The 25237-nt window shown below is 50.8% G+C and overlaps 1 protein-coding gene across 1 annotated transcript in view; it reads right to left on the reverse strand.

Annotated features, from left to right (window-relative positions):
* Positions 1-486: 486 nt before the first annotated feature.
* GPC1 (glypican 1) overlaps positions 487-25237 on the reverse strand; it is a 212294-nt gene continuing 187543 nt past the window's right edge. The window contains exons 4-9 of the mRNA XM_059822727.1: positions 11631-11796; positions 6970-7100; positions 3721-3840; positions 2632-2765; positions 1262-1437; positions 487-773 (exon numbers count right to left, since the gene is read on the reverse strand). Of these exons, the coding sequence (XP_059678710.1) occupies positions 556-773; positions 1262-1437; positions 2632-2765; positions 3721-3840; positions 6970-7100; positions 11631-11796 (945 nt within the window). The 3' untranslated portion in view covers positions 487-555. The remainder of the gene's footprint in view (positions 774-1261; positions 1438-2631; positions 2766-3720; positions 3841-6969; positions 7101-11630; positions 11797-25237) is intronic.

Below are 25237 nucleotides of genomic sequence, written 5' to 3' on the forward strand. Positions count from 1 at the left end.
TCTGCCTGCCTAGGAAGTACAGAGGAAAAACCCGAAAGAGCCCCTGAATGCAGCACTTGAGCAGCGCTGATGATCTCAGTCTCTCCGCGTTACGAAGTGGCGTTGCTCTCGGCACCGTCGTGCTTTGGGCAGCAGTATGGTAAGCAGCGCTCTGGCCAGCGGCTGGGTAACAACATCAGGGCAATTGCATATTCCACTGGAGGCAGCAGAAGAGCTGCCCTTGGAGGGGCTGGCTGGGTTTCCCCCGGAGGCCTCTCTGCAAAGCCTTGTTTCAGCCCCGAGAGCCAGTTTGTGGCAATAACAAAAGTAAAACAATGAGGTACGGAAAGAAGGGCCCCGCATTGGGGAAGAGACCAAGAAAGAAGAAAACAGCTCGAGCACTGCCAGAAATAGCAAACAACTGAAACCTTTTTCTCTTCCCTTTTCTTTTTTTTTTTTTTTTTTTTTTTTTTTGCCAAGGTGAATTAAATATGTCCTTTTCTTGGTTGGTCGGTCGGTTGGTTTTGGCAAAGTGAAGCCCTCGGCCGCAGTCTCTTTCCTGGCTGTGCTAATGAGTTACCGCCACAAGTGCTGCGCGGCAATGAAAGCCACCGAAAGGAGGAGGAGGAAGGCAGAGGGCAAAGAACTGCTGCTGGCCCCATTGATGCCGTGTCCAGACTGCTTAGGAATGGCGTGCGTTTCTGGCTGCCTGGTGCTGGGACTCTTAGAAAGTCTTTTGCCACAGACGTCGTCAGGACAGCTGTCACCACTCCCGGAGCCGCTCATGTCGTCACCTGCGCAGAGACAAACATGGGGTGAGCCCCAACTGCCCTCCTTATGGCAGGCGACGTCCCTGCCTTCCCCTTGCAACCCCAGGGAGCTCTGGCCACCAGCCCTGCCCCAGCCACCTCCTCCTCTCTGCATCCCCCACTATGGGATGCAAGCCCATACCTGATCTCCAGCTGACTTTAACAACCCGCTGCAGCAGCTGGAAAACTCTGGAGCAGATGGGAGCAGTGGCCCTGTCAGCAGGGCTGGGCTGGGACTGGAGAGAGCACCCGAGGTTTCAGTCAGGCGCTGAGAGCAGCACAGCCTCCAGCCACCCTGCGGCAAGTTGGCTGCACTCGAAGAGACCCTCTGCAGCCAAAAGCCAGGTCGCCACAACCCCTCTCTGCCGTCAGGGCCCACTGCAGGGTCTGCACGGAGGCCCACGCAGGCTGCCAGAACTGACTGCTCAGCCCCTCTCGCCTGCCATGGACCTCTCCGGTTCTGCTAAACTCACTTGCGTCTTGGAAATCCACATCATTCCCGATGTTAGCGTTGCCCAGCCGGTTTGTCATGATCTTTAGCTGCATGATTTGCTGGCGAATGGTCATATCTGGCTTGGTGATGTCCACCTCCACCTCCGGGTTGTTAATCTGATTAGCTAAGCCATCCCCCATCACTTCAGGCAGGTAACTGTGAAGGAAGGCGAGAGGTTTAGATGCTTCCCTCCAGCTAAGCTCACCTCTCCCCGTTACAGACACCAGTGATAATCCAGCCTCTCTGAACCCCAGAGAAGCTGCAGCCAGTGGCGTTGGCTTGTCAAGCAGCCTCCATGTGCTGGTGTTTGCTGCAAGGCAGCCAGCTCTACGGATGGCCGAGCCACGCTGCCATGGCCAGACCCCATCAGAGCCTGGGGCTCATCCTGAGGCCACCTCAGCTTGCAGGAGGTGGCTGGTGGCCTTGCAGCATTACTGTCCTGGCACGGGGAAGGCTGTGCGCAGGGCTGAGGGGTTGCTCTCAGGCTGGTACCTGTGAAGCCAGAGCAACACTCCCCTATGGAAAAGCTCTGTCCATGTGGGAGGCTGAGGAGCACCTTCATCCCTGCCCCAGTTAAACCCTGTGGGGACTGACACCCTGGGACAACTGAATGCCTCCAGCCTGGTACGACCAGACAGGCCCCCCGGGGAAGCTTCCGTTAACTGGGAGCTGTCAGCCAGCAACCAGAGCCGCACTGCTCCCTTCGGCAGTGCCCCGGCCCATCTGCTCCTGCAGATCTGCGGCACTGCTGGCAATGATGTGAAAAACCTGGAAGAACCGAAGACGCCGGCTCCGGGCTGGCAGAGACCAGCCCAGCAGGTCTGCAGAGAGGAGTAGAGAAGAGAAAGGTGCGTGTCCAGCAGCTGCCCATCTCCCCTCACAGCCATCCTGTGTCAGCCATGGGTGGGAGGTGTTTCTGCAGCTGTTTGATGGCAGCCGGGTGCCTCCTCTCATGAGGGAACAGCATTTCAGAGCAGGTGTGGATAGAAAGATGCACGTGCAACTCTCAGGAACAGCTCTAGAGTACGTGAGGTAAATCCAGCCCTTCTGCCTTCTGAGTGCACGTGGAATTGCAAAACTGCTTCATTAGTACCAAACTTCCCAGTTATTTCATGGCGAATGTATTTCAGTGCTTAACCCTCCAACACACAAGAAAACAACAACAGGCTTGACATTCCCAGGTAGCCGTTTTTCAGGAAACGCAGCATTTCTGTGGACAGGGGCAGACCTTTTGGCTCAGTCTGAACAAGTGGGCCTGGCTGACATAATAAGTGTATAAGTGCCTTTTATCAAATCCTCTCTCTCTCACCCCAGAACGGTGCTACCCTGGCACCTTGACCCTCTCCATACCTGCCCTTGGTCATCCCGTTCCAACACTTGTCATCTGCTGCTGAGCTGGCCATTACTTTTTTGCTGCACAGGCTGCCGGGCAGGGTGATCCAGTAAGTCTTGAGAGCTGTCAGATTCCCTTTGGCGTCTAAAACCTGTAAACAAAGAGGATGCTCAGGGCCAGGAGAGCTCTGCGGCGCCCCAGAGCTGTGGAAAGGACAAGGATTCTGCCTATTTTTTTTTGTTTTTCCACCACAAAGTCTGTTTTTATGCAGACAGGGATATGTCACCAACCCTCCCTTAAAGCCCAACCGTCAACCCAAGCACCCAAGGCTGAAGGTTACGTGGTAAGGACTGTTCTGGTACAAGAAGATTAACGAGGAGATCATCTTCTGGGCCATGAGGGCAACGCTGAGAAGCAGCCTTGGTGGGAGCCAGCAGGGCTCTGCCAGCGTGGGACAGGCAGGTGTCTATGAGTGAGGAGCCTCTGAAATGTGGGACCGTGGCAGATCCCGCAGCTCATTGTCCACAGAATCCAAAATCTCCATGGAAGAGAACCTTTGGCCCCAGTATCCAGGCTGGACTGCCTGAGGCTCAATGACACCAATGGCAAGGAACCTTTTCAGATAAGTTTGGCACCTAATCCCTGAGAAATTTGTTGTCAGGGTGGTGAGGCACTGGGACAGGTTGCCCAGAGAAGCTGTGGATGCCCCAACCCTGGAAGTGTTCAAGGCCAGGTTGAACGGAGCTTTGAGCAACCTGATCAAGTGGGAAGGTGTCCCTGCCCATGGCAGGGGGGTTGGAACTAGATGATCTTTAAGGTCCCTTCCAACCCAAACCATTCTATGATTCTACGATTCCACGATAACCTAGACCCCAACCCTGTACTGAGGCAAGGTCAGATCTGCTTAGGTCACGCCAGCACTCGCTGATCTGATCTTCTTCAGACTCGCCAGCGAAAGGCAATTCAGCAGCCTGCGGGGTGGTGTGTCCCGACCCGCAGGACCCAGCTTTGCACCAGCCAGGCTCCCAGGGCTCCTGGGGGAGGCGGGACACCAGCAGACCTGCCCTGGCACACCGGCGGGGAGGGAGCTTCAGAGGCAAACTCACCAGCATCTCCAGTGCTTGCGCAGAGGATTTTGCTTCCAACGCGACCTTCCCCCGCCTTTTCTTGTCCTCGCTGCTGGAGCCTTTTGTGCTGATTTTGGGATTTCCACAGCCTTGGAAAACCTGAAAAACAAACCAAACTCTCTATCCCATGTTTTGATACTATTTCTTTAATTAATTAGCATGCCACAGTTATGTTTTGTTTTTTTTTTCTTCTTAAGTATGTTTATCTTTCCTACTGGCAAGATCTCTGAGATTCTGGCTTAGTTTCTTCTCAGGTTACTCTTGTGCCAGGATGTGTTTTCAGCACACTGTAACTGGTTTTGGTTACTGCTATCAAGCAAAATGTTCAGCTCTAACACAAAATTAGCACATGTTTTTGGATGAGTCACCAATGTTGATATTAAGTTATTTCTAGGAATTTTATCTGTTCCTATTATATGACAGAAAAATAAACTTCTGGGAAGAACAAGATGGGAGTTGCTCACACTCATTACACCAGTGGTGTGGGCTTCAAGATTGCAGAGCATGTGAGCTTCATTGATTTGGACAACAGACCAATGACCCCAATGACTCTTGCAATCAGCACCCACACTCAGCAAATGAATTCCCCCTCTGACCAGCGGTGTGCAAAGACAGTAGATGTGCCACAGTCTGTCAGGTTGGATGTTTCAGGTGCAAATGAAGAAGCTGAACTGATTTACCTCCTAACTTTGGGTACCTCCCATCATCCTAACTACTTGCCCAGGCACACTTTGTAGCCAAAGGAGAGCCAAAGCACTTTGAAGGTACAAATCCTCAGACTTTGCCTCTAGGAGGAGACGAAGGGTGCCCTGGAAGCGCCTGTTTCTCCCAGTCTCTGCATCACTAGTCCAGGTACAACACCTCTGCTGCAGATAGCCAGTGCTCAGGCAACTGAGCCTCACTGTGGCTGCTGGAAGGAGTGCTCGGACAGCCAGATTTAATGAAGCGTCAAAGGTCAGGAGAGCCTTTGCACTGTCAGTTTGATTCAGGAAACACCAGCCTTTATAAAGAAAGCCATCTGATTTGAAAAGATGGCTCCAAGCTTGTTGCAGTTACCAGGGCGCTGTCAGAAGCTATCGATAAATTCAACTTTGCACGGTGTCCCCTTAAAGCAGAGAAATCAAGACCTCAGACAGGAGCACTGCTGATGCAGCTTGTGCCAGCTGCTGAATGCTTTTGCTGGGGGATTCTGACAGCCATCAGCAAAGTCCTAATCTAGGCAAGAGTCCCTTCGGTGACAGTGGCTCTAATTGGTGTGTCTGAGGGACATTCAGCCTAGAAAGCCGCTCCCTGGGGTGCACTGTCCTGCTGACCAGATGGATCCAACGACTATGGCAGTTCAGCACCAAGCCAACTTGTTTATCTGTCTCCTTTGCTCCGTGCAAAAAGGCCCACCTTGAAAACTGCATTTTCAACTTGGTTCTACCAAAATAAAACCAATTTGGTTTCAGTGCTGTATCTTTCTTATTGGCCTATTACTGTTGGTAGCAGGAGCAACTCTTTCAGGAGGTACAAGCTCTGGGAGGTCTCCAGGACAGTGGCTCTTGTAGCAGCTCCAGCACAGCATGGTATCAAGGTGATCCTCTTGCCAGCCAAGGGCTTTAGGTGAACAATGCTCATTACTGATAGAAAGAACATGCGTCCTGCAGACTGAGGTGATCAATAGTCTCCTGCATAATGAGAGCAAATAGACATTTGCAGCCTCTGATAGCTCCTGCTGCCTGAAATCCATCAGAGAGCCACAGGGAGCGAGGGGAAGTACAAGGAAGCAGGGAGAGTGCTCCACGGTGCAGTGAACGCAGGGCTCAGTACCAAAAGTGTTTCTTTCCAGTTTTTCCCCAGATCCCAGAAGAACCCATGACTGAGGGTGTCACTGGGTCCAAGGGCCACTTCTGGCTCTTCTCACAAATGGCAGACAGTGCCCTGGCTCTAGGCTGGTAATGTCTGAAGCCCTGAGCCGCAGCCCGAGCCTGTCGCCCTCAGCCCTGAGAGAGGAGACTCCCAGGACTGGCCTGGGCCAGTCTCGAGCTCATCTGACAACGATATCCTTTACCTGATTACTCTGCCATGCTCAAACCAGAGCTTGGAGCTGCAGCAAATTTCAGCTCCTGACCTCTGCTACCAGTGCCACCAGCAAAGACTGCCACATTCACCTGGGCACCAGACCATACTGAAAAGCCTATCAAACATGTTTGGTTGCTCCAGTTGAACACCAATTAGACTATTTACCCCTTTTCATTTTACCAGATTTGCTATATGCCTCTTGGAAACACCTTTCTTTACAGATGATGCCATGTTTTCCCACATCATGGGCTTGCTTTTATGTGGACAACCTCAGTCTCACCTAACAAAGGAAGAAAGAATATGGCCTTTCATGTCAGAAAAGAAACTTAAATGAGTACTTGGATGCATGCTGCTGTTAGGGCTTTGACGTGTGCCAGTGAATTCCTGCTTGGCTAAGCAATACTTCTGGCCCTTCCCTTCTCCAAGACCCAGTTAGAACCTGCCCTGCTCCTTTCATCTGCATCTCTGCCCTAACTGTGGGATAGCTGCAGGACTTGGGGAATGTCTGGGCAAAAAGCAGAAGCCCTGGAGGGCTGGTTTTGTTCCCAAAGCTTCTCTTACCTGCAGCTACAGAGGTGATTGTGGTTAAAAGTGGATAAATTAACTAAAAATAGAAGACCAATAGAAGAGAGCTTCATGATACACTTCTTAGAAGACAGGTGAGCATCTGGAGAGCCTGTTTTGTATTCTCCAGATGGACTGCCAGATTGCAACTGTGTCCCACAGATACAACCTGATAGCCTGGTGTGTCCACTGCAGAACATCCCCCCAAGGCAGGTTAAAGCAGCTGCCTTCTGTCACTGGGGACTGTGCACTTTCTGTAAATGCCCCAGCTCAGCTGAAACACTTCAGGACTCTTCAGACACAGAGGCACCTGACAGCGAATGGCACCATGCCTCCCACAGTCACTGCATATGCAGTTTCACCTTGTGTGTCTGTGCCTAAAGGAGGCTGGCTGGATGTGGCAGGGAGGAATATTTGGAAACACTTGAGAAGGTTTTTGCCTGTGTAAGATGGGTGGTTTCCTATCATTAAAAGAGTAGGCATTTGATCTTTTTCATCCTCCATCTCCTTTAGTTCAGCGGTACAGTGATCACAAAAAACATTTGGTCCTGGCAATTACCCATGGTGTACACTCAGCCAGGCCCAGGCACATGCTCTTACCTTGGCTGTGATTGAATCTTTGTTTTCTTGCAAGTTAGAAATAGCTTCAGCGATCCTCATGTGAATAGTCCCTATTACAGTGTCTATGTTGTACGGTCCATCGATCCGATCAGCCACTACAACCAGGGAATCTAGTAAAACAAGACAGAGACATCTCTCATCAGACTCTGTGCAAACCAAGTTAAAGATCACGCTCATGCCGGGTGGGATAAGCTGTTGGCCCCTCGGCAGGCTTGTTGGGAGACATCTCTCCATTTTCACTACTGCCCAAGCGCATGCTCGCTTTCCTCTGGAACGGGACAGCTTTCCCTTCCCCTGCACATAGGGAAAACCATGCTCAGTGGCAGAGGAACAGAGGTCACCTCCTGCGAATGGTAAATGAAACCTGTATTCACACAAAGTGACCAACATTTCCTGGGGTGCTATAGAAAGGAAAAATGGAAAATTGGTTCACAAATATTAAGTAATGCATAGCAATACTTGGACCTAACCCTCCTAACTCACTGTGTATCTTCAGCAAAGCACTGCAGGCAGCAGAAAGTGGAAGGACTGGGGTCAGCAAAGTGCCAAAGGTACTGGACGTGGGCAATAGCTTCTGTGGCAGTGAAGGAGTGAGAAAAGGCGTAATTCTTCTCACCATCACCTCTGGAAGGACAACACGTGGCCAGCCAGGGAAATATCAGGCTCTAAAGGCAGAGGAGCAGACCAAAATGCCCACAACTAAACTGGTAAGCAGCAGAGGGAGTGACTGAGGGGTGTCTCTTGCTCTCAGCTCCTCTTATCTCGGAAAGCTCTGCTGTCCAAGTGCTCCTGCCTGGCCTAGAAGCTTCTGCCTGGATGACTGCTTTGGGACCATGCTTGGCTTACAAAAAAATTAGCAACCTCTCCCTGCCTCTGGAGATGTTTCCCACCACTCCAGCTGGGTCTGAAGCAAGGGCAGCCTATATGCTAGCAGGGCTCGAGGCACTGGGGAATGCCACTGCAGAAGAAGGCTGACATCCTCGGTGTCCGGCAAGACTTAAATAGGATCTCAGGGCAGGGCTAAAACTGGGTTTGGACATCTGAAATGGGATCTTAATCAGGTCTGACTTTGCCAGTCAAAAATTGTAATTCTGAAAACCACTGCTACGCTGCTGCTGCCTCAGTTTCCTACCACTTGTGCTTTAGTAGCCCGGAGGCCAGGCCATGCATAAGCTTCATCAGCATCTAGGGACTTGGCATGCAGTTACGTGTGACCTCAGATGGCTGCAGTGCGGTCTGCGTCCCCCAGGGCACACCAAAAACCTCCTGGCAGGACAAGGGATCTGTCAGAGCGCTGGGGTGGCCTGTGCTCATGTGGAACAGAAAGTCCTTCATGTTCCTGTGGCCTCACCACATGGAAGAAAACAAGTGCGATGGCTTCGTATTGGTTCTTCTTCTCTACACAAAGAGGGTCAAATCCCAGGGTCTAGGTTGGAGATCTGTACCATTCATAAATGGAGTTATTCATTAGGAGTGATTAATTCGTCTGTCCTAAATCCTGATACCTCACCCATCAGCCTGGCAGAAGACTGCCAGAGCAGATGGTGTGATGTTGCAGAAAAGCTTATTCAGCATGAGTTTGTACTGCTGACATTATTCATGAGCAATGAGACCACCAGGTGAATTATACCCGGCAGTTCAACAAAATATCAGTAAAACATGTCCTTCAACCTACACCTTCCCACAGTGTGTATGTGTCACCCGTGATACCACTTTAAAGGACTGACGCTTATCTTTGAGCCGCACAGAAAATTTCCTTTGAGCAAGAGTCCAGCCAGCTGAGGCACAATCAGGGACACCACCACCATTTCAAACCTGCTAGGAAAGTGTTCAGTCCCTTGCCTGGGCAAGCTAGCAGGACTTGGCAGAAAGACCCCAAATGACTTCCACGAGGTCTAGGTGAGGTTTGTGCAGAAACACTGTGTCCACCGTGGAGGTAGTACGTTAATAACGAAGGTCTGATCCTGAGCCCACTGTTGTCAATTTAATAGCATGCTCAAGCCTCGCAAGTATGTTCTCTCTGCTGTTACATGACTGATGTTCAGACCTGATGGCTCTCAGAGAATGACCAAGCTGGGCAAGGCCTAGATGAGGGACAGCACAAACCCACAGAAGATACCAGATCATGCCCACAGGACTCATGGTCCAAAAGCAGGTCCAGCTGGCAGGAAGCAAGAGCGAAAGTCAAGCAGAAAAACAACTGGGAGGGCTCAAACCTCAGCCAGTCTGGAGCGTGGATCACAAAATATTCTTTGCTCAGGTTTATAATATAGGAATTACAACAACATGCAAAGTTATAGCTTGGAAAAATGATGTATTTAGACTCAGCACTCAAAAAAAGTTATTGCTGGTTAGCTTGAGCAAGAACGGAAAGAAGGGCCACAGTTTCCAAGTTAACGTGCTCTCTTTTCCTGCAACACAGTTCTATGGCAGCGCTGATTTCTAAAGCTAAACATGCCATACAAGTAATGTTTTTTTGTATTCTGGGAAATAACATCTCCTGCAACATTACAGAGCTTGCAGTTTAATTTTGCTGCCACTCAGGGATTGCGGTGTCATCTTCGAGACTGTATTTTCCAGACAATTTTAGCTTTCAGAGACACTAATGTTGAGATACAGACATTTAAATCAAAGGCTGCACCCCCAAATTAGTGATAAATTATGTTTGAACTACTTACTATAAAAATCTCCCTTAATTGACCTGCCCTAATTTGTCAAATTGAAGGAGTAAATTTGTGTTTAGCGTAACAAAATCCTCTTCAGCTACACAGAAGGGCCTGGACGAGTGTGAAGAATGGACAATGCCAGTGAACTGCTACCTTTGACTCTACTTCTTGCTCCAGTCCTTGATCAAATTGCGACCTCTGACACTAAAATGTCCAACTGCAATTTGAAAGAAGCCCTAATTTGCTCCTAGCCATCACCCCTTGACAAGAACAGTGTCTCTTGGGGAAGAGGAAGCCAGAATAAGGCTGGCTTGCACTCAGAATTGCCTCCCTGTCAATCAAGGAGAGCTGTACGTTGACCTTTCAGGAGATGGGTAGTCATCCCGCCAGGAAAGCAGTGACAGGTAACACTTGGTTTGCTCTGGTCAGAAAGGCCAAAGCGCCATCAAAATCCTGGTGGAAACCCTTGGGGAAGGGAACATTCGTCCCCCTCTTTTACAGCAGCCTCCCAAGCCACTCTCATGGGGAGCACTTCCAATTAGCTGCAGTAAGTTGCCACTTGGTTCGTTAGGCCCTAGCGCGAGGTGGGCAGCTGGCCAACGCACCTCACCGAGCAAGTGCATTGGCTTCTGTGTGCAGCAGTTCGATATTTATTTTGCAGTGTCCCTTGAAAGGCAGATGACACTCCTTGAGCTTCAGCGGGATTTTTATTGTTAACACCACCACATGTCAACTCCGAGCCAGCCTGTCGGGCTGCAGCTGGCTAGTGAGCTGGCAGTCTTGCTGGCCAGGCAGCGGGCGCCAAGACAAGGGAAAAGGCCAATCCCCAAGCTCATGTCCCCCGCTGCCTGCCTTCCATGAGCCCAGACAAACATCAAGGCTTCCTCAGCTCCCAGATCACTCCAGGTCTAAATCTACAACCTGGGAGAGAAAAAGGAGCTTGCTGGGTGATGCTCTGTGGGCACAAGGAAGAGTGAGAGCTTTACCATGGCAAATGACCTCCCCTGATGGACTGCAGCTGGGGAGAGGACATGCACTGTAACACAAACACTCCATTTTCTAAACACAGACCCTCACCAGCCTTAAGCCATGCCCATCAGCTCCACAAGCCATTCTCAGCAGCAGTTCACATTTAAACCAGGAGCCACAGGCTCTGGAAAAATAGCTGAGTGACACATGAGGTCTTCTAAAAAGAGATGCCTGGGTCTGATCAGGCAATGCAGGACTTCCTGCAGAAACGCCTGGCTGAAGTTCTCCAGTTTGTCTTGCACAGGAGATCAGACCACGCCATCATAGTGACATTTCTGGCTTTAAACTCAATGAAATGGACATCTCTATACACATACCACCCACTTTAAGAGGCCCATCATCTCAGCCGAGTGGCAAAACAAAAATGAAATTAGCTCTTATTTAAAGTTCAAGTGTAATTTTCTCATTCCTGGCAATGCCTGTGACTTCTCCCTCCCCATGTATTTGTTTAAGACACTTCTTCCCATTTAGAAGTACGCGATTATGATCCCTTTGCTCTCCGTCCATGGAAACAGTTTATGACTAGTTTCTAGACTACCTCCCAAGGAGGGCAGCAAGTGCTGCTTCTGTGCTCTCAGAAGTGCTCTGGTATGGATGAGGAGGCACCTCTGACAGTGTACAGGTGGCAGGATCTGTCCCTAAGCTTCAACACTTGGGAGGGAAGGAAGAATTACTTGAATGCAAAGTGTAGGCAATCCCAAATGAGCACAGGCAAGATGAAAACTCTTTAAGCCCCTGTTAGCCAGCCCAGCAATGTCCTTTCTAACGGTATTAAAGCCCAGCAAAATACCCTGCAATAGCTTCTAGGCGTTAAATCACAGAAAGAGAAACTGTGGTGTAAAAGAGCCTCCACTGGTCCTTTCCTTACTCTCCAGACACTACCTCAGAGAGTTCAGCAGGTGCCGTGAGAGGCAGCTGTGCTGCGGCACAGTAAGGTCATCTTACCCATCAGGTACTTCCACTCGGTGTTCAGGTCCGCTTGGTTGGCCAGGCAGCCCTTCACGACGTTCAGGCAGTAGTTGTTGCACGGCTTCACGCTGGACATGCCCCGGCAGTGCGGGCAGTACATCAGCTTCATGATGGCGCGAGTGCACTCATGGCTGAGAGATACCTGAGGGGAGACGGATCGGAGTCAGGCACACAGGCTGGTCAGGGGGACACGTGGGCAAACTCCCTCCTTCCCTGGGGAGAAGGAGCTTGGTGTGATCTGAAAGGCAGCATGGGTCCCTGGGTGCGTGGCCCTGGGAAAACTGCTTCCCCTCTCACTGCTTCTCCTTCCTCCACCTTTCCTCAGGTGTCACCCCTGTTGAGGGACAGGACCTCCGAGGCAGCTGCTATTTCCTTGGGCTGTGTTTGAGCCCAGGGTTCTGGGAAAAACCCGTATGTGAGCACCATCCCCCTTCCAGCCAGGTCTGGTGGCAACAAGGACCGCCCGGGCTGTCCACCGGCTGTAATCGTGACCCAGGCACACGGTGCATATGTGCCCCTGGAGCCTCTGCCATCAGTGCCGCTTCCGTGCCCTTCCTGCGGGAAGGGTTTGTTGCCAGCGCCTGGCAGGCGCAGGTGTCCCACCACAAACTGCATCTCCGGCTTCCTGGGGGGATGCACGCCGGGGGCCTGGACATGGAAAGTACTCAGCTGGCACCTTTGGAAAAGAGGATGGTGCTGGGGGAAGACTTGAACAATTCCAAAACTACAGGCAATTGAGAGCACTTGACACTGGGAAGTGATTGCTCTCTGAAAGCACTTCAGGAGCCGCAGGCAGCCGGTGAAGCAGGCCAACACACGCTGTGCCAGCCGCTCGCAGGCACTGCACGTGCAGCAGACTCTGGAGGCGGTTTTGCCACCTTTAATTAAACCACCCTGGTCCCATAAGCACAGAGCCAGTGCACGTGCAGAGCCCGGAGAGCAGGGCAGCAGCCTCTGCAGCACGTCAAAGTCCCCTCAGCCCATCGGCCATGGGACGACTGTCCCTCTCCGACTGCCACGGGCAAGGGGCTGTCAGTGTAAGCTGAGGGATGCACAACAACCTGGCAGACCTTGCAGAGATGCTGGCAGAGCTCAGCGCTCCTGTCTCTTATTGCTGAAGTGTTTTCTCCTTTGCGGTCTATCTTTACTCAGATCCATTTGCAATTCCCTTGTCATTCTTTTAAAACCTTTTACAAAAATAAACATCAGTGCCATGTGCAAGTCTCCCTTGGTACCAGGTACTCGGCACTTACAAGTAGTCCAAAGAGGGAAAAGTGGTGGAAGGGGCAAATCTTGACATGGAAGAATCCCCAAGCCTCGAGCTGCAGCTGCAATGCTGAGAACTGCCCCTGACCTCTTTATTACTTGTGAAAAATACTTTGAACACGGTCTTTTAAGTTTCTTCTGGGGGACTCCTGAAAGATTCAGTTCTGAGGTGCCCTTAGGAGAGCATGAACAAGCTGAGCCCACTATCAGAGGCTGAGAGAGAAAATCCCTAAGGTCCCCCCCTCCTTAAACTGTCTGCACGGTAGCACCTCACTTCCAGTCAGCCTTGGAAAAGAGATGTTGGATGGTGCGGGGGCTTCATCAGGAAAAAATGCATTAAAATAACCTCGTAAGAACCCTCTTCAGGACCAGGACAAAAATTTCTAGGTCTCCGAGAAAGAACCCGAACGGAGACTGCTTCCCTGCCTCGGCAGCAGAACAAGCCCTGAGATGCCTGCAGGTAACGGCCGTGCTTCACTGCGGCCGGAGAGGCTGAGCCTTGCAGGAAACGCCAAGGCTTCCCTCTGCTTCCTCGGCGAGCTTTCCGCCTCCTTTCTGGGACAACTCCAGCAGACAGAAATCAGCGCTCGGCTGCCGTGCGGCACTGCTGCCAGGAGATGGAGGCTTCGTCCCGTCGCACCGCACGGGTGCCCCACACTTCATCCCTGGGAGAAGCCGGCGAAGGCACCGCCGTCTCCCGCCTCAGTGATCTGAGAAGGGATGCAACAATGCAGAGGGACAGGCAAACAAAAGAATAGTTTATTTTTATCTCAGGGTTTAAATAACCATGACTGAATAGCGACTGAAAGACAACAGGTAAGAGCACGTTGAACACTACCACAGGCTGTAGCTGAAGACCTTCGGAAACCAGAGCATTTACACAGAAACCAGGAGATGCAGCTAGGAAAGGAGCTGCGACCTCTCCTTCCCCAGACAGAGTATTTGCAAATGTGAATTATATGGCGAAAAGCATGTAACCTGCGCAGGCAATCAGGTCCTGGACACAACTTTGTCTCCGTGTTTTACCGGCACACCCTGCGACCGCTCATCCCGTCTTATCCAGCTGTGGCTGTGGAGCGCCGTAACCTCACGCAGCACAAACCTGGCTGCAACATCCTGGGAGCTGCGGCGCAAATGAGTCACATAGCTGGGCCCTGAAACGTGGGACTTTCCACAGTACTGATGAGAACCAGGGAGCAGGCAGATGGTTTGCCTGCACCCACATACATCCGTGGTTGCACTGCACGGCCTTTTGGAGTGGAGGGAGCTGAAGTGTTTTGGCTGGAAAGCGGGAGAGCAGCATCCGCTGCGCAGGAAACACCCCTGGGGCAGTGCGGGCCAGCCATCCAGCGGCAGAGAGAACAGCCACCAGCAGCTAGAAAACAAAGCTATTTGGTACCCTGCCAGAGCCCGTGGGGGACACGGAGAGAGGCAAGTGACAGATCTTGGCTCAGAAAAACATCTCCAACACGCTTAGCTCTACAGTACGGTGTAAACCGAGCAACTGTATTGGAGCTACCCAGGTGAGCACAGCGAGCCTGTATTTAAACGAAGCTTGTGACAGGCCCAGTGGGCATTTCACAAGTATTTCTGCTTGCAGAATTTATCCCTGTCTCTGCATTTATTTTTGTGCATGTCTTTTTCCAACAAAACAGAAAGGACCTTCACACCCTGCGCACAGTAGTCCCTCGCCCACCGGAGAGTAAGCGTGCAGGGCCACCCGTGCCCTGCCACCACGCAAAGCCGCAGGTGGGGAGCGGCAGCGGGGGCCTGCTCCTTGGTGCCCACCTACTCCATCTGGCCTCTGGCATGACTGGCGAGCGCAGGCAGCTGCCAAGGCTCCCTGCGATGCAGACAGCTGCCTGCCATGCTGCAACCCACCTCCCTCCGACCTCTCCACGGCTGTCAGGCAGCCAAAACCGCCCATCCCCAGCTACACCGCCTGCGTCCACGCCAGTGCTCACTCAGCAGCCGCCTCCTGCCCATGCAGCTCTTGTGGGCTGTTGCCACCTGCCTTGGGGCAGCGGGTGCGGGCAGAGCACTGGATCACAACAGCACCCATGGCTCAGGCTCAGCTCCTGAGGGTCTGGGGGGGGCAAAAAGCTGCTTTTGCACCTCAGCAAGGATCATTTCTGGATGTCAGAGAGGAGCTGTCTGCGTACCGGCAGCCTGTCACTCTGGCAAGGTGGCTTTGTCTCCCGGAGGACAGTGGAGTGCCACAGTGCCCCAGCTGCAGGGAGCCTGCCGCGTCCCGGCGAGGCGGCACCCCTCACCCCTGCTCCCCTGCCCCGGAGCCTCTCCTCTGAAGAGGAGCAGGTGACACATCCACCACCAGCTGTTGCTGCACTGAATCTGCAAAGTGCCAAGTGTTCAACTTAATCTCTTGGCAGAAAGGATAAGTATTAATTTTTGCAGGTGGAAGAGGCCAGGCTCCACTCCCTTTCCCCAAAGAGTGACTCAGACCTCTCCTGTTGGCAGCAACACTCCATTCGCACAGGCAGGCTGCAGAGGTGAACCGAGAACAGAGGGATGAGAGGGCAGGAAGAGGAATTTCAGAGAGTATTTTCTGCATGTTTTGCTGGGCCAGAGCTCAGTTCCTCATTGTTCCACCCAATCCATGGACTTCTGCTCCACACAGGGCAGAGGAGAGCAAGGGCTTGGAGCTCCCAGAGCTCCTCCCAGCCCTGATCCTGCACCATCCCTTTGGGGGACTTGCAGCATGTTAAGGAACGGAGCCCTTCAAACGTCTCTTAGTCCTTGTGGATTAGTTTGCTGAAGTAAAATTCCAGGTTTTTTTCAGGTATGCTGGATGCACACAGGGGAACACCAGCCCCAGTTAGGAGGGGCTGAGATTCGCTCCCCTGTATGGATACAGCAACACAACCAGGACAGCGCTCACCTCTTGGGCACAGCCAGCGGCACTGGGGAGAAGAGTTCCTCAGGCTGGAGCCGTGGGACCACGCGTCCTCCATGGCAGCTCGTTCCAGGTAAGCAGCCCCACAGTGAGAGTGAAGCAGTTTCTCCAGGCTGGCAAAGTCAAGACTGACCTCCACCTGCACATTGAGACATCTTCACTTCCTTCTGCTTCTGCTTTCACCCTTCAGCCTTTAAAAGAAGCTGAAATGTTATGACCTACCCCCCTGCCCAACAGCTAATGGATGCCAGCTAAGACCTGACCGAGAGCTCCTCTGGTTTCCCAGTGCAGATTTGCAGTAACTGATAGATCAATAAGCAGCGTCCTCTATTCATCACAGGTGGCCTGAAAGCAGGAGTACGCAAACTCCTGCAGATGGAGGGAAAGCTAACATAATTTCTTCATCTTTAAATGATTTGGCACAGCATGAAGACAGTACATGATAATAATTGATTTCTCTAAGTACCATCAACCTGGCCCAGCCTGTGGCTGGTTCTCCTTTAAGGAGACATGGTTCTCCTTTAACTTTAGTGGTACCTACAGTCTTTTCTTAGCTCAGTGACCTAGAAACTGCATTAAGATGTCAAGAGAACATGCACAATACATTGGAGAAGCCATTTCCCAAGGATCTGAAACAAAAGTATTACTGAGAGATATGGCTTGGAGCCAGGGCACTCCTCATTCAGTTGCCAGAGGTACAAATAAATACTCAAAACAAAGCTAAGCCCAGCTTAAAAAGACATTGTTCCTACGTCATTGCTCAGTTAAAATCCACATACTCTTATTCTGATCCCAGTGACATCAGTGGGTACAGTCTCTTAAAGTGTAAGCCCAGTGATGAAGTGATAAGGAAAAAATATTATCTTCTAAGATTTACCCAAAATAGGGGACAAATCGGTATTGAGCAATAAATAATTTTAATTAAAACTACTTTACAGCTGGGGATACAGTAGTTGACTCAAGTAGCAATGAGGTAATGCAAGGGGAACAGGTGGCTGCCTTGTAAAAAGCCCCGTTCCACCATAAGCGCTGACATTTCAAGGAGGTTGTCATCAGGTATTATCCCGCGACTGTGGCTTGTAGCAAGAGCCGAGCTCCGTGCTTTTCCATGGCTACTTTCCACAGCCCGATGTGCCCATGCTTTGTTGATGGAGCCACCCGACCAGATGTAAATTGCTGGAGGCAAGCGCTTTGCCAGAGCAAAAGATCGTTGCAGACTCTTTTGTATCGTGTCTGGGACGGAGCTGGAGCTGGCTCGCAGGTTTGCACAGCTCCCGGCACAGCCACCCAGTGTGACTGCTGAGCTGGGGCTCACCGTGTGACTCTTCGGCACCGGCATTTGCACAGCAGCCAGCAAAGAACGGGCACGTGTGGAGATAATATGACAGAAAATTGAGAAGACATAATTCTCAGCATTTGGAGTGCCATTGGTTTCTCTAATTCTTCCTCCTCCTGAGCAATGTTTAAATCAATTACAGTAAAATTAATGACGTTCACAAGCAATTTGCTGAGAGGATGGGCTGAGGGATTAGTCGCTAGCTGGGTTCCTTGCCACCCCCCAGCCAATTTAGAAAACATTCAGTGTGAAAGGCTTCTAACAAAAAAGAAATCTCCTGCCCTGTATTTTATGAATATGTTTTCCAAGCAAAGAATCACAGAAACACAGGAGGCTCGGGGATGACAAGCAGTCACCTACTCTGCCCCCCTGCACTGAGACATGTTTGAGGAAAGCCAGGTTATCCTTCCTATCACCTAAACCGTAACTTCAGAACAGTTCTAAACTTCCTGAAGCGAAGACACAGGGAGGCGAAACTACTTGTAGAAGGGGAAAGCACTCAGCTCAAAGAGGCGAGACGCCCCTGCACAGACACTCGAGGGACTGAAGACACCTGAGTGCAGACAGCTCTTGGGACGGCCAGGGCTTTAGTCTCTACAGGACACACAGCAGCAAGGCAGCGCTCTGGTCAAAATGGGTTAGATTTTTCCAGAACAGAGCAAAAAGCCTTCTTGTCCTTCCTCTGTGCCTTTAAAGAACTAATCAAACTCGTGATTTCCATTTCAACCCAAGTTACCCATCTTTGCACAGATACACACGCTCGCAGATAACAAAAGTACGTTTTATAGAGCCATGGGACACTTCTCTCTCAGACCCACGATTATCTGTTCTTTCTCCCACTAAAGCACCTACCCAGGTTATATGTTGATTTTCCAAACACCACCCACTGATCTGTAGACCTCTTTTCAGCGTAAGGTTTGGTGCAAGTCCCAAGGGATGCAAAAGAGGGGTGCAATTCCTCCTGGTCTCACCGCGGACCTCTCTGAATCCACAACAGTGGGAGGATTTTTACCCTTCTGAACTGGGACCTCATTTGACAGGTCGCACAGAAGAACAGAGAGGTGCAAAGAAGAGATATGTTTTCTGCTGTTACCCTATTGCCTACTGCTTGGGAAATATTCAAGAGCCTCTGAAACACCCTGCGTAATATCAGAGCACAGAAAGGACTGTGGAAGTGATGATACAAGTCTTATAGATTACTGAGTTTTCAAAAGCACTGTCTCTTTTAGCTAAAAGCTGCTACGTCCGCCTCACTCCAAAAAGCATTTCTTTATCCAAGCCAATTACTTCCTGAAAAGGTGGCTGGAAAGTCCAAAGAAGGAAGTGTGGGATGCAGAGAGGCAGGCGCTGGGGAACAGCGACCACAGAGGCACCAGTGCTGGGACAAGCTCCGTACCTCACGTCCAAGAGTTACACGGGCTTTTTGATCAAGCAATGAACCTCCCTCCCCCTCCCAGCTTCCTGAGCACTGGGGAAAGGTTGAGCTTTAGGAAGCCACAGGCATCTGGAAAATCGTTTTAAGAGTGGCAGTACCAAGCTGCTACCGCAGCAGCACGGCATGCGGTCGGGCCGTGCCGCCGGCTCTCGCGCACGGCTCACCTGGCTGCGGCCGGCTGCGAGGGGTGAGCCCGGCTCTGCTCCTCCTGCGCCCATCAAGAGGTGGCCAGCTCCTTTGGCGCCCAGAACCTGCAGCCAAGCTGCAAATGCTGCTTTTGAAGTGCTGGCTTCAAACAAGGAAAAGGAAAAAAAAAAAAAACCCCGAAAAAACCAAACCCAACCCCAAATCCTTTCTCCTTTTGAAGCCTGGCTTAAAAGCAAATGAGAACCTGCAGCCTAGCTGCAATGTGATGGGACTCCTCGGCCTTCAGGGGCCTTTAAGTACATCTGAAAGGCATTTAACACCAATAAAATAAGCTGAGCTCTTGCTGGTATTTTTCCTATCCCCCCCTCCCCGTGCACATTCACCCCTAGGCTGCTGTGAGCCATCTGTGCCTTGCTTCCCAGGGGAACCAGCGTTAGGTAGAGGGGAGAGATTTGGGGATGGAGAAAGAGGCCTGGGTGAAAAACACAGGCTGCTGGAAGAGCTGTCAACCCCCCTGGCTTGTCACGGGGACACAGGCAGGTTGGCTGACGGAGGGAGAAGGCTGAGCTAGTCCCTAACGCTGTGGGTGGAGGTGTTGTTCTGCGGGCTCTGTCCTCTCTAAAAATGTTGCCCAGGGGAGTATGAGGTTGGCCCACAGGGAGCTCTTTGCAGCGTGGTGTTGGTGTTCACCGAGCTGGACCATGTCCCTGCTGCGCAGCTGCTCTCCCGGTCCCTTCCTGGCTCTAGCCTCCGAGCAGTGCAGACCAAGGTGGGCACAAGGACCTGTAGCACCTGGCTCCGGTTTTGGCATGACGCAGGGATGGTTGGGGTGAACACAAAATACCTCCGAACATGTCAGATATATGTCAGAATGTGCCTGCACTAACTCTTGTGAATATTTTTCCAGGTAGAAGGACTTACCGTCTGAACGGCCGTTCTAACCTCCAGAAGCACCAGTTATACCCAGCGACATCAGGCAACTTGGATTTCCAAACCCCCATGCTTTAAAGCCAGCAGATAGCAGGCAGCTTTCCCGCGGCAGGCACGTGTCCCGGGATGCTAAAGACAGAAAGCAGCTATAGCTGGAGACCTCCACAGGTTCGGGGGCTGAACACAGCTACACAGGCGGCTGCAGCCGAGGCATTCGCAGCACCCTCGCTTACCTTCTCATGCATATTTTAAACGCAGGTGATAGAAGTAAGGGAAGTTTTTCCTGCCAGCTGTGAAAACCCCATTCTGGGATAGTGTTTAAGAGAAAACAGGTCAGCTCTTCAATTCACAGATCAGGCCGTGTGCGCTGGGAAACGCAGGCAGCTGTTCAGAGCCACTCCAGTTACCCCCAAATCCCTCAGTTGGAATTGTACAGTTGGGATAAAGTTGTCAGTCTGAAGAACAGCAGCTACAAAAAAAGGCCAAGCAGGGGAGCGGGTCCTGCCGGGCTGGCGGTGAGGAGCACCACCGAGCTGCCCGCTGGATGAATGGCAGTCCAGGAACAGGCTCAGAAAGCCAGCCTCGCCCTCTCTTTTATAACAAGACCAGCACTGGGAGGACAGCTTTGTGTTTCACCAGGGAGCTGGCCGGCTCCATGATCAGGGCTGTCTGCAACGTGGCAATTTCATGTTGGGAAACATTTCATCTTTACAGTCTTCCCGCAGAAGGACCCTCAAATACTATGACCAAAAGTAGCAGGGCTATGCTGTTCTTTACATCTCCACGCATGCAAGTTGGAAATCAGGGCCACGGCTGCTCTGTGCACCGGGCCGCGAGCGCCCAATTTCCCCGGTGAAAGAAGCAGGAGCTGCAGGTGCTCCCAGCCCTCCGCCGGCGCAGGGGAGCCGGTACAGGGAGCAGACCCCGCTCCCTCCGCCACATGGTCAGCAGCTGCCTTGTGCATGTTTATGCCAGCCCTGATGTAATTAGCACCTTGACGGGTGTTAAATGAACCAAGCTTTCCCATCTTTCAGAATAAAACTCTAACAGAAACAGCTGCGGGGCTGACAGAAATATGATTCTTTCAAAGTCTAATGAATTGTATAATCACTTCAGTCATTATTTTGCATCTTCCTTCCACAAATGCACAGCCATGAGCCCTTGGAGCACAACGAGTTTTAAGCCTCACCAAGCCCATCATTCAAGATACACCAAGCATGTTTCCAAACCCCCGTCAGGGATCAGAAAGCGAGCGGGGCACAGGCGCAGCGTGCCGAGTGGTGGCTGTGCTGAGGTCCGGTGGTCGGGGTAGGGCACAGACGACCCCGCGGTTCAGTGACCCTCTTGCTTTCACCTCGCTGCGTTCGGCTCAGCACAGGGTGAGGGACACAGAGGATGGAGGCTGATGCCAAATCTGTGCCCTTCATGCTCCAGCAAACCAGAGCTGCTGTTAAGCCTGAGGCCAGACAGACTGCCTGGGTCTGTCCGTCCCCGTCAGCCCAGCAGCCAAATGCCCATTTTGCAGACTCAGAAAAAACCCATGAAAAAAGTGAAGGCTAGGGTAATCCAGCCAAACTGGGGCAGCGAAACAGGGAGCAGAGTCGGCCCCGTCTCCCTCCGCAGCCTGCAGCGAGGGCACTTCCAGAGGGCAGTGACAATGGCTCCAGAAGGCAGTACAGCCTGCGAGGGACACCAGACCCAAGGGCAGGACTCACAGCTAACTGGGAGGATCTGTGCCTTTGGATTCCTGTCTAGTGCCTAACTGCCTTCAGATATTAAAATGGGGAAGATTCACGTGGATAGACAAACTGCTGTCATGCTCCTCTCCCTCCGGAGGAAAATACTGCAAGCCACCACCTGCCTATTCAACACACTCCCTGCTCTGTTCATCCGACGCAGTTATTTCCAGCTGGTACAATTTTCAATCCTTTGAAAACTAGATTCAATTGACTTTTAACCACCAGGTAAATATGGGAGACATATATCTGCTTGCCTGCATTATTTCTATTATATTCAGAACACCTATGGGTTTTTATCCCTGAAGGGTTGTGATTTAAACATAATAACGGATAGAAATACTAGAAAGTAACATATGAAATACATAAGGATGTGTTCAAGACTGCATGCTCCCCATCCAGCTCGATTTGAATCTGTCTAAACAAATTCCAACGTTATTGCAAAACTCTCTCCCTAGCTTTACATGCAGCGGTGCTGGAAAAGAGCAGTGGGCTGCGAGGGGTGTGCGTGGGGCTGCAGGAGCGGCTGTACCAAGTTGCTTAAAGCAAGAAGGCAGCTGATGGCAGGCTGGTGACGCAGGGAGCACGGCCAGCTCAGGGAAAGGGATATTAAGGGATTTTTTTTGTAATGGTTGGACTTTATGATCTTACAGGTCTTTTCCAACCTTAGTGATTCTGTGATTAAGGTTCTGGGTTTGCAGAGAGGATCAGGCTGACGCGGACTTAGATCTAAAGTGTTTTAAGCCATGCAATCCCACATACAAACTGCCCAGGGACAGCTCACCGAGAAAACATGAGCCACTTCAGCAGAGGCGACGCTGACCTCGGCAAAGAAGGGCACGTCCCAGCCCTCCGCAGCCGCAGGCCCCGCGGTGCCCCGCAGTGGGGCAGGTCTTGGCGGCTGTGCCAGAGGCTGTGCACGGGCAGGAGGGAGGGAGCGAGCACAGGAGCCGCTGCGGGAACTAGTCCCTGAAGGTGCAAGAGCTTATTTCAGCCAGTGGTCTAAGATGGTGTTCACAGGCAGCGGTGTCTGAAGTACCACAGGCTTCTCAAATCCCAGGACTTCAGTCCTCCTCCTCCTGAATACAGCCAGACCTGCAAAGGGCGCTTGTGTCATTTTTCACCCTATGAATTGCTGCTGGGTCTGCAGCAGCACAAACTTTTAGCACAGGCACTGACCAGCTCAATTTCAGAAACCCCCATCAGCGGTTTGCAATGACAGTAGGGAAAAAAAAAAAGAGAAAAAACCCAGCACACTTCAGCAGTTGCTGTTTGTACCTGGCTGCGGTGAGCTGCATCCCGCCTCCATCCCTGCGGGTGACGCCAGCACCCTCGGGACCCGCTGGTCCCTGCTGCGTGTGTCCCACACGGAGATCCCACAGGACTCCGTCTCACATGACCTCCCCTCGTTTTTTTAAAGGGGAGGCCAGACCTGACCCTGAACTGGATGAACAGTATCTTACCAAGCAGAGCTGTCTACAGGTACAGGTAGCTGCTGTCTGAAGGTGGGAGGCTTATTAAATCCCATGCAAGCAAACAGATGATCTCCCTGAAGGAAAACGTTGCCGCCCTTGGTGGGAGCAGGTCCCAGATGAGAGCTTCTCCCAGATGGAGAGATCATTTAGTGTGGCACCTTGTGGCTCCTTGGGGCAAAGCTAGTCTCTGCACAACGGCGTCCCGCCGTCGAGTCATTGTCATAACACATGAACACACACCTCTGCTGCGCAAAAACTGAGCAGCTCCCAAGAGAGAGGTGGGATAACATCCGGGGAAAAGGAAATAAATGTGGTGATATGAGGATATTGCCACTCGCCAGTGCCATGGAACAACATTCTCATAACGTCTATTTACAAACACTAATATTGTCTTTTCAGGGCCAAGAGGACGCCAATTTATAAATGAGGCCAATAGATAAATGCTTCATTTTATTACAAAAGTGAAATCTTTTAAATGAAATAAAATGCTATTTACAGTTGTATGTACTTGCTGCTGGTGCTCTGAATAAAGATAAGCCACGGAAAGGATGGAGATGTGTCACCAAGCACGTGGCACAGGAGTTCACTACACTCGAGCTGTTCTAGCACAGTGGTTTCGTAAGTCTCTAAAAAAGATTATAGTCTTCATGTCATTTTATTCAGTCAGATCAATTTTATGCCTACTTCACCCAAAAAGCAACTGGAAGCTGAAAGACAGAAGTCAACTATGTCCTTCCAAGCTATGGAAAAAAGTGGGGTGTGAGAAACGGCTACAATCTTAAAGGACATGAGGACCGGGAATGACCATACTGTCTTTGTTATATTATTGACTTGTTGGAAATGTAAAGCATGTTTAGATAAACATTATTTTCCATATATGACCAGCACATTCACGTAACTATTAAAAACATTTATAAAAAAATCTATTTTGGGGCCTTTTTAATTGGAATTCAGTTCCCATCCAAATGCAGCTTGACCCACCATGTGTTTAAAAATTACTCATATGGTAAATAGAAAAGCTGCCATTTACCTTATACTAACATGAAAGTCTAAAAATAAGGCTGAAATGTATTGTGAGACACAGTACTGCTTAAATAAAAATGTACTGATAGACGAGCTTCATCAGTAAAATGAAATGCAGGATTTAGTGAAAAAGCTTATAATCAGTGAAGAAAATAATAATATTTTGTTTCAAATTCAAAGAGAATCAGCCTTCAGAACATCTACTGAGAAAAGGAAATGCAAACAACTATTACAATTGATTAAGTGTTTCTTGCTGACGTAGCTGCTGTTGCTTCACATCAATCCCTGCTACCATGGGGAAACTTAAAATTCAGGAGCAAGAAGCAACGAAGATCCAGCAAAGGAAAGACTGTCCTAATAACTCACTTTCTGACTGATGAGCAAAATTCATTTTAAAACACCTCCTCTCCCTGCCTTTGGAAAGGGAACATTATTTCTTCACGTCTTTCCATGCTCTCACCCAAGATTCGGCGGTTGTCCAGCTCTCTGAGGGGAATTTGAGGACTCTGGACATATTTTGATGTGCACAGGGCAGCTCCCCTCCCCGTCCGTTGGTGCAGCACGGGCACAGCGCTGAGATGCAGGAGGCCAGCAAGGACCCGGGCGCAGTCTCACTGCCCTTTTCGGGTGCCCTGGGGCAGACAGGATCACCTCTGCTACCTGTCCCCACAGCACTTTGTGTGATAGTCCTAACCTAAGACTTACGTGCCTGAGCAGTACCGTAATGTGAGTAGTAAATAACAAAACCAGCCAGGATATTCCTGTTTATCATGCTGCATCTCTCTGAGGATTTTTTGCTTTTGTTTTATAAGGGGTTATCCCTCAGCCCTTGCCATTTTTACCATCTCAGTTTTGCTTCTCCTCCCCATCCCCTGTATTTCAATTCACCTACACCATACAATTACCTGAAAGGAGGTTGTAGAAAGGTGGGTGCTGGTCTCTTCTCCCAAGTGACAAGTGATAGGACAAGAGGAAATGGCCACAAGTTATGGCAGGGGAGGTTTAGATTGGATAGTAGGAAAAACGTCTTCACTGAAGGGGTTGTCAGACATTGGAACAGGCTGCCCAGGGAGGTGGTGGAGTCACCATCCCTGGAGGTATTTAAACACGTGTGGATGAGACGCTTAGGGACATGGTTTAGTGGTGGACTTAGCAGGGTTAGGTCTACGGTTGGACTTGAACTTAAAGGTCTTTTCCAACCTAAACGATCCTATGATTCTATGTATTTCCAGGAGTGTGTTCTCACTCTCACAGCTGAACACAGCAACTGCTCGCACCGAGTGTGGATCTCGGAGCAGCAGCCCGCAGGCAGCAAGTCTCC

Source organism: Gavia stellata, chromosome 11 (assembly GCF_030936135.1).
Source record: "Gavia stellata isolate bGavSte3 chromosome 11, bGavSte3.hap2, whole genome shotgun sequence".
Lineage (NCBI taxonomy): Eukaryota > Metazoa > Chordata > Aves > Gaviiformes > Gaviidae > Gavia > Gavia stellata.